A 10,148-nucleotide genomic window follows, 5' to 3' on the forward strand; every position below is an offset into this window, starting at 1 on the left:
GGAATAATATGGCACTGAAATGTTTTTGGAGTATTATAACACTAAAATGTTTTTTTCGGTAGCTTTAGTATTAATTATAGGTCTTGTACTCACATTTTACAGGAGGTGCGGATGACCCCCAAGGACCCGTTCTGCCGACAATTTCGAACAATATAATACCAAATGAATAAACGTCTCCTTTCTGAGTCCCTCTAGCGGGAGGATTGAGCATTCTTAACAATTCTGGAGCTCTCCAAAGAAGCCCTGTGTGAAATAATCGAAAAGTGAGTCACAAAATTAGTACGAAGAATCATAACATGTAAATTATATTACAATATCAAATTAATTTTTTATCTTAAATCTTAACCCTTAACGTAGAATAGCTTATACTTAAAATCTCGAAACGTTAAACAAATACAGGATGATACAAAAGTTGAACATCGCAATAATTTTCAAGCCCTTCCTTTAGAGGTGTTCAAAGTGCCTGAATAGGACCACTTCCACAATTAAATAACATCCAAAACCAAAAAAAAACTGTAACTAAAGGACAAGATACAGTTAGTGAAAACACAAAACATATCTTAAATAATACATAGTGAGGAAGTGTGACTAAAAAAAGTTAAACTAGGATAATTTTTAATCTATTAAAATTAGAATTTAACTTTGAATTGTTATCTAACACAGCTTTATCTTAAACTTCATAAACCCCAACCATAAAGATACAAAATCTTATTTCAATGGTAATCATATCAAGACGACTAAAGTCACAACGCTCTCTAGTTAACAACTTTGTTTTCCTTCAAATCCTACTGACAATACGGAGTAACTTTAGGAGATGCTTTGGGTTTCACTTTTAGAAGATAATACTTCTCAAACGTCCCTAGCAAGAGTTGTTTCGACAGCTTGTAGAGAACGTGTCTTCGAAGTATGGCTGGTAAAGTAAGTCTAGCAGTCAGCTTCTCTAATTTTTATGGATTTAATTAAATCTTTGGATTAGTGCTTCAAGGATTAATAGCTTAACTTCACTTTTTCATAAGATAATAAGACTTATATTGATAAACACTTGTTGTCAAGGGCTTGATAACATTTTACGGCTATACAAATTAGTTATATGTTTTATTGTTAATATATTTCGTGTGGAACATATAAAATACGTTTGTAAAAATATGTAAAGACTGAGTTTATTCCTTATGGATTTGACAGAAATTAATGTGCCACATCTGATATAAGGTAAACCTATTATGTACAATATTAAAATAACTTCAACCGTTTTGCTCATAGCTTTTTTTTGGGGGGGGCGGTGGAGTTGGAATTACGTTTTTAAAACGGCCCACCTTCAGGAAGCTGCCTGCCTGTATGAAATAATAAGTTTTACGACATGGAAAATAATTATCTCTCGAGAAGAGGGATTTTCGGTAACAATCTTTATTGTTAAACTTACTGAAGCCCAAACAGTAAAGACCTCTATACACAGACAACAACGTGTTGTGAGAAAATTATAGGTGATACGGTTGGAAGACCCTCTGTAAATGTTTATATAAATCATAACGTTCGAGGAACAACTCGACTTTAGTTCTACAGCTAAGTGTACTACAACACTGTTTATCTGTGACTCGTCATTACGACTTTCCATTACATATGTCCCAGTCTCGTCATTGAACACGAGTTAATCGATGGCACCTAAAATGTTATATATGACAAAGACAGAATTTCGTAGTTTTCTGTATAGCGGGGAATGACGTTCATCTAACTAGTATAATTATGCAATCAAATATTATATATGATATGTAGACATTATTTGTGCATGAAATCTGGACGTTACAACGACAGTTTATATTTTTTACTTTTAGCATACGTTTTAAAAATATACATTACCTTTTTCTAAAATTTATTTGCTTTAGTCTTTAGCTTCAAATTATCTTTAAATTTATTCGCTTTAGTCTTAAGCTTCAATTTTTTTAAATTTACTTGCTTTAGTCTTAAGCTTCAAATGTTTTAGATTTACTTGCGTTAGTCTTAAGTTTAAATTTTGTTTTAATTTATTTGCTTTAGTCTTAAGCTTCAATTTTTTTTAGATTTACTTGCTTTAGTCTTAAGCTTCAAATGTTTTAGATTTACTTGCTTTAGTCTTAAGCTTCAACTTTTTTAAATTTATTTGCTTTAGTCTTAAGCTTCAAATTTTTGAAATTTATTTGCTTTAGTCTTAAGCTTCAATTTTTTTAATTTACTTGCTTTAGTCTTAAGCTTCAATTTTTTTAATTTATTTGCATTAGTCTTAAGCTTCAAAATTTTGAAATTTATTTGCTTTAGTCTTAAGTTTCAATTTTTTTAATTTATTTGCTTTAGTCTTAAGCTTCAAATTTTTTTAGATTTATTTGCATTAGTCTTAAGCTTCAATTTTGTTTTAATTTATTTGCATTAGTCTTAAGCTTCAATTTTTAAATTTAGTTGCTTTAGTCTTAAGCTTCAATTTTTTTAATTTATTTGCTTTAGTCTTAAGCTTCAAATTTTTTTAGTATTTATTTGCATTAGTCTTAAGCTTCAATTTTGTTTTAATCTATTTGCATTAGTCTTAAGCTTCAATTTTTAAATTTAGTTGCTTTAGTCTTAAGCTTCATTACTAAAGCTCTGAATGTAAGGTTAGTGTTAGTGTTTAACAGTGTTTTCGTATCAATAAATAACAACAGAAAGTGGGCGGACTTACAACGTTAAAATCCTGGGTGAGATTCTTCGCAGTGGACACACCGCAAGTAGCCAGTTGTATAGTTTTGTGCTAAAACAAACAACTAGTACACATCCCTTAGAAATGACGAGCAGTGGATAGAAACCGTCGTGAATTCCTGCAACTTTAATACGTATGAATATTTCGGCTGTATCAACCGGAACAAACAACTAGTACACATCCCTTAGAAATGACGAGCAGTGGATAGAAACCTTCGTGAATTCCTGCAACTTTAATACGTATGAATATTTCGGCTGTATCAACCGGAACAAACAACTAGTACACATCCCTTAGAAATGACGAGCAGTGGACAGAAACCTTCGTGAATTCCTGCAACTTTAATACGTATGAATATTTTGGCTGTATCAACCGTAGGAATCGAACTTCGAATTTTGGCGTTTTAAGCTCTGAAACTTACCACGCTTACCGCTGAACCACAGGAGGGCCTTTAAGTGTCAGAAGAACCGAGTTTATGCTAATTAATCTACTTTAATAAGTATCAGTGATCAATTTTTCCTATCAGCTCGGTTATAGAACTACTTTTTTTTACATAATCCATTACGATATTAACCTTTTTGATATCTTCTTGTCTGCTTTGTGGTCATTTCCTGCCCCCCGCGGAATTCATGAAGACCAAAGTCGGTAATCTGTAAGACCCATCGAGTGTCCACCAGGCAGTTAGATGACTTCAGGTTGCCATGGGAGATGATGTCGCTCTCATGTAGATAAATCATACCCTAAGAAATGAAATAAATTCCGCATTTTGTTTCTCTTCCCATTATTGAAGTGACCAGATGCAAAAAACCGCTAAAATTACCTCATTCCGTTTCTCTCTCTCTATATATATATATATATCTTGTATATACATGGGTGTGTGAGTGTGTACTTAAAAACATTATTTCAACAGTTAAGTAAATATTAACATTAAGAAGGACTGCGTTAAAAACAGCTAAAATAAACCTGTGATGAAAAGCATTTCAAATATCTAAACAGACTTTAACAACAACAAAAACTCTGCATAGATTAAACAGATCACCGAGACACTGCATATACCCCTTATTATAGCCTGTGTCCCGGTGATGTTTTAATATATGTAAGGTTTTTAAATAAATGTCAAAATATACAACTTTTGAGTGGATTGTTTATTTTTATTTAACTTTTTGACCACTCGTGTGACCATCATCAGGTAAGCCTATAAAGACGTTCATTTAAAGTATGTAGTAGCCGATTTCCTCTCTATATAACAAATGTAGCGTTTTTGTAGTGGTTGCTAAGGCTGGTTTTGATAATTAAACTACGTTTGATTTTACACTGTTGGTTGCTAAGGCTGGTTTTGATAATTAAACTACGTTTGATCTTACACTGTTGGTTGCTAAGGCTGGTTTTGATAATTAAACTACGTTTGATCTTACACTGTTGGTTGCTAAGACTGGTTTTGATAATTAAATACGTTTCATCTTACACTGTTTAATTTCAAAGCTGTTCATTCTCTTTTTATGGTTTTATTTTTTTCAAAACAAACATTACTCAAATTTCAAGTAACATTTCCTATTGAAACACCTAGTGTTCACTTCTCACGTTGATTTGTATTCATTTCTCCAAACTATTCTTTGTGATTGTTACTTATTTAATATTTCGATAATAAAAATATCATCTATACATTTGATGTTAAGTTGTACAAATTACATTCCACCAAATAGAATCCTATTGGTTACGCCGAGTTTACGTAACAATAACATTACCTTAATAAGGTCAGCCACTAATGACGCGACAAACATGCTGTCGAGGTCCAGGTCTTTGTTTTTCAGTACATCCTGCTCAAAAGGAAAACAGTGTTTTTGATACATAATAAACATATTTTAATGTGAAATTATAATGTTTCGTATGGAAAATCAAAAGGGAGAATACGAACAAACACGACAAAGAAAACATGAGATGGTTTTGATGTAAAAATTACTGTTTCTTCCTTACGTTAGATCTACATAAATCAGTTTCTCACAAACTAAATCTAACTAATTAGAGCGTTTCCAAATCTATTAAAGGTTTCATATTCATCTAAGTGAAGAAAACGTTAAATCTAAGTCCATATTAAGGTTATTTTTTTCTTAAAAGATATGGCTAAACACTACTGAAAACGTAATACAGATACTTGCACAATGTTAAATAAAACACAATTTGAATGCGTTCTTTTTAAAATTAAATTTCAGAAGCTCTTTGATCACTGCGGTAGAAACCACTTCTGTAATTATTTTATAAGTTGTAGTCCATAGGTAACTTCGAAAGACGTTGCCATGACTACTTTAAAGTATTTAGCATTTGTATTCAAAGGAACCAGTCTGCTATCCCTATATTTTCTCTTTCTTGTTTGAAACATAATCAGTTGTTCAGGGAACACGATTAAAAAAATAAGAACGTCATTTAAAAACACAGATAAGACAACGTCATCTAATACTAACACTTAAATATTCAAATTAGTGTAGTAGAACTGATAATTCTATAAACTCCCTTCATTCTGAGTCGTATACTTGTTTTCGTGCACATCAAAAATTTTTCAATTACTATTGAACTTATTGCAAAGATGCTAAGACAGGACCATTCTCTTTATTAACTAGTTGTTGTTGTTTTTCCTTTTAAAAGAGTAAGGTGTAGGTTAAGTATTATAATTAAGACACTTTAAAAAATTGCTAAATTATTGTTAAGAAGACAAAATCTATAGTAAACGTCAAATAGCTTAATATAATTTAGATAATAACAACTAATTCCTCAAAAGTTGAATCCTGTACATCTTTTCTGTAAACACTGGTTGTCCGAAAAATGTAAACACTGTAGCTAATTTACGTTAGATATTTGTATGGGAATATGATAAGGTTACACATCATTGATAAGGATCATGGGTTCGTATCCGGACCGGGTTAAGTTGTTTTTGTTTCCTTACAAACTTTCTACTACTACAGCAGGGATCTTACCCAAGATATGCAGTATTAATAAATCCGTTAGTACAAACTTGGACGATAGATGGCTTCATTGATAATTTGTCAAGAAAACAATTTGGAAGAAATCCATGGACACTACATATAATATTTCCATAACACTTTGAGAAATCCATGGACACTACATATAATATTTCCATAACACTCTGAGAAATCCATGGACACTACATATAATATTTCCATAACACTCTGAGAAATCCATGGACACTACATATAATATTTCCATAACACTTTGAGAAATCCGTGGACACTACCTATAATATTTCCATAACACTACGAGAAATCCATAGACACTAGATATAATATTTCCATAACACGATCGGGACTGCCAGAAAATAAACATGGTAACTCAAAATTCACATAACATTATCGAAATAGACGGAAGCTGATATGTAAAGAGAAAAAAATATACATGACAGAGACACTCTGTGACGCACCTTTTCGTCACCAGAGGGTTGTTCAGGTATAAATAGGCTTCATGTTCTACACTTCCTCAATTCTCAGAGAAGAAAATCACGTGTTAAGAATGTCAAAGCTTACATTTGCAGAGCGCATTTTGCTCATTTTACTGTATGGACCTAGGAGTTGTCCAAAGGCTCCTGCTTTTGCTGGCAAACATAGTTTCAGAGGTAAATTTCCATAAACTACAGCAACCTTCTGATAGTCGAACAGTGAATCAAAGTTTGTCTCTATAACAGAAACTTTTCGTTTGCATGTCACCCTTAATACACCATGTGTTCCAACAAGGCTGCGCGAGCCATGAATTACTATAGAAACCGCGGAAATTTATTGAGCTCATGATGTGTGTGTGTGTGTGTGTTTTCTTATAGCAAAGATATATCGGGCTATCGGCTGTGTCCACCAAGGGGAATGGAACCCCTGACTATCTTCTGTGTCTTCCGAGGGCTATGGAAGCCCTGATTTTAGGATTGTAAATTCGAAGATTTCCCACTGTCCCACCGGGAGACGGGCTCATGATGATAATACTGAATAATTCGTTCTAATTTTATGTTACTCATTTTGTAATTACGTTCTGTGTTATAATATTTAAAACAGAAAAATCTTTCAGCTTTACATCGATATCAAAAGGAAATTAAATCGTAGTTAGCCTTAAATTTTAAAACACAAATATTAAACACCATCCAAAACAGATATTAAACACCATCCAAAACAGATATTAAACACCATACAAAACATATATTAAACACCATACAAAACAGATATTAAACACCATACAAAACAAATATTATACATCATCCAAAACAGATATTAAACACCCTACAAAACAGATATTAAACACCATACAAAGCAGATATTAAACATCATCCAAAACATATATTAAACACCATACAAAACAGATATTAAACACCATACAAAGCAGATATTAAACATCATCCAAAACAGATATTAAACACCATACAAAACAGATATTAAACACCCTACAAAACAGATATTAAACACCATACAAAGCAGATATTAAACATCATCCAAAACAGATATTAAACACCATGCAAAACAGATATTAAACATCATCCAAAACATATATTTAACACCATACAAAACAGATATTAACCACCATCCAAAACAGATATTATACATCATACAAAACAGATATTAAACATCATACAAAACAGATATTAAACATCATACAAAACAGATATTAGACATCATACAAAACAGATATTATACATCATACAAAACAGATATTAAACATCATCCAAAACAGATATTAAACATCATCCAAAACAGATATTAAACATCATCCAAAACAGATATTAAACATCATCCAAAGCAGATATTAAACATCATACAAAGCAGATATTAAACATCATACAAAGCAGATATTAAACATCATACAAAACAGATATTATACATCATCCAAAACAGATATTAAACACCATACAAAACAGATATTATACATCATACAAAACAGATATTAAACATCATGCAAAACAGATATTATACATCATCCGAAACAGATATTAAACGCCATCGAAACCAAATGTTAAACATCATCCAAACCAGATATTAAACAACATCGAAACCAAATATTAAACACCATACAAAACAGATATTATACATCATCCACAATAGATATTAAACACCATCCAAACCATATATTAAACGCCATCCAAACCAAATATTATACATCATCCAAAACAAATATTAAACACCATCCACACAAAATATTAAACACCATCCAAAACAGATATTAATACCTTCTTCTTCGTAACTAGTTTTGGAATATTTATGTAAGCCAAGAATTTTTGCACCCGGTTGACAAGCCCAGACGGCAACCATATTGGGATTAGAACGGCGACCTTAACATTGCAGTCGAGCGCCCTAACCAACAGACTATGCCAGGCCCGCAAACATTAAACACCACCCAATCCAAATATTAAACCCTCTCCAGTTAAACAACATCCAAACCAAATATGCTAATCTTACTTAATCATAGATCACATTAATTAAAGGTATAACTTTATATAAAGTTCATGATGTAGTTAGTGCAATCAAAAAATACCTTAGATGTTAAGTCTATTATTAAAACATAAAATTTTAATGTGACCTTTCTATTATTACCAAAACTGATATTTTCCTCATGATAAAAAATAACGTGGGGTCTCGTCTATTGTTGGGTGAACAATTTGTTACTTAGTTGTACACTTTTATCGGTAAACATAGAAACAAGAAGAGCAAATTCAAGAACAAGAGAAGGCTTCTTGTACAAGCTGTAGTAGTGACCTGTAATTCATGTTTGAACAGTGTTTTTACTCACCACAAGTTTCAATTATATTTTCGACCAGCCCGTTCTGTGTTACTCGTGTCGAACGCTTTTCGTTCGCTTAAATAGCTTCTTAGAAAAATTACTATAAAATCCATATTATATATATATATACAGGGACAAGAGTAAGGTACGGGTTAATAAGTTCTATTACATATTTACCTCTTAAAGGCGAGCACAATTGCTTAAAAGTAAGACGGTGTGAAAATACCAAATTCTCAATACAGATCAATAAATGGATATTTTAATGGAAATCTATATTACACAACGTGCGTCATTCTATATACTTAACAAATGGCAGGTTATGAGGACTGGTCTTGTTGCTTCGATGAATAAGAGTCGAATTTTCATTGTGTATTCACTTTTTGGGTGAGCGTTTTCAAAATATATTTAATGTCTTAACGTTCGAAGCCAGTGAGAACGTAACAGATGATGTCGTCCTTAACGGTACTCGTGTTGTGAAAATGAAGGTAATGGGTCTTACCGATCGTTCTGTCTTAAAGCGGACATGGTTCTGAAGGAAATGTCCGTTTTTTTTTTGTAATGGTTACAATATAGATATTTTAACTTTATCTATAACTGATTCTGTCTGGAATTTCGTATTTCTCGTTTACACTAGTTCAGTTTGAAATAACCAAAGCTGAAAAACGTGAAACAATAAAGATAAAGATGATGATTTTAGGATCTGTTTATTTAGGGTATTTTGATATTTAAATAAAGAAAACAAAAAACAAATGTTCAAACAAATCCATTGTTAATTTCATTATTTGTAACAATACTCATATCATAACAATGAAGCTATAAATGAACTGTCAAATATTCTCACCTCTAAACTTCCTCGCGCACAAAATAATGTCAAAATACAAATGTTCGGAGGGTCTACGCATGCGCCAATAACGGGATTGATATTTTCATGTCTCATTTCACGAATCTGGAATACATGGACAAAATAATGTAATGAGGCTGGAAATTTTAATAGAATACAAAATTCATTATAGATTGTAAACTATTCCATTATCTAAAATAGGACCATATTCTCATAAGTTTTAATTTTCTGTAAATATAAGCCATTTTTTTTTCAATACTGACATTCAGTTTTTTATTAGGCTTAGTTTAAAAAAATTACTTTTATAGACCCCTACAATTTATTTTGTTGTCACGAATGTAATTTTAGTGTCAATACACTTAACACACATTTTAAAAATGAGATTATAATCAGATAAGTTAGATTATTGAATGAATAAACTTAACAGTTTTCCAATTGTTACTTGAGTTGATTTAATGGCGTAATTTCCAAGTATATAAAAAGCTTCTTTTTATTATTTTAATTGCGCAAAACAAGAACTGTTAGTAGTAATATGTGGGAGACATTTACATGGTATTAAAATTGATAATTTAAATAACAAATTGTTTAGCTGGTCCTCCAATTGTACAGGTTTTAAGTGAAACTAATACATAATAGCATTTCAAGTACTCCACATCTGATGTTTCCCGCTGCCATCAGTACCAGAGTCCAGGGATTTATGGAACAGCGATCCTTATATTGTCATACCTCCACACACATATTATTATATTCATATTTAAGAATGAAGATTAAACACTTTTAATAAGGTGAAAACTATATTAAATCGTACTCACTTCTTTTCGTAAATAGTTTAATAAAGTTTAAGTT

General features: G+C 31.5%; 1 protein-coding gene across 1 annotated transcript in view; it reads right to left on the reverse strand.

The window, feature by feature from the left end:
* LOC106465722 (guanylate cyclase 32E-like) overlaps positions 1–10,148 on the reverse strand; it is a 51,358-nt gene that overhangs the window by 15,114 nt on the left and 26,096 nt on the right. The window contains exons 7-10 of the mRNA XM_022393637.1: positions 9,303–9,407; positions 4,444–4,515; positions 3,273–3,438; positions 94–243 (exon numbers count right to left, since the gene is read on the reverse strand). Of these exons, the coding sequence (XP_022249345.1) occupies positions 94–243; positions 3,273–3,438; positions 4,444–4,515; positions 9,303–9,407 (493 nt within the window). The remainder of the gene's footprint in view (positions 1–93; positions 244–3,272; positions 3,439–4,443; positions 4,516–9,302; positions 9,408–10,148) is intronic.

The sequence above is a fragment of the Limulus polyphemus genome, unplaced genomic scaffold (genome assembly GCF_000517525.1).
Source record: "Limulus polyphemus unplaced genomic scaffold, Limulus_polyphemus-2.1.2 Scaffold2030, whole genome shotgun sequence".
Classification (NCBI taxonomy): Eukaryota; Metazoa; Arthropoda; class Merostomata; order Xiphosura; family Limulidae; genus Limulus; species Limulus polyphemus.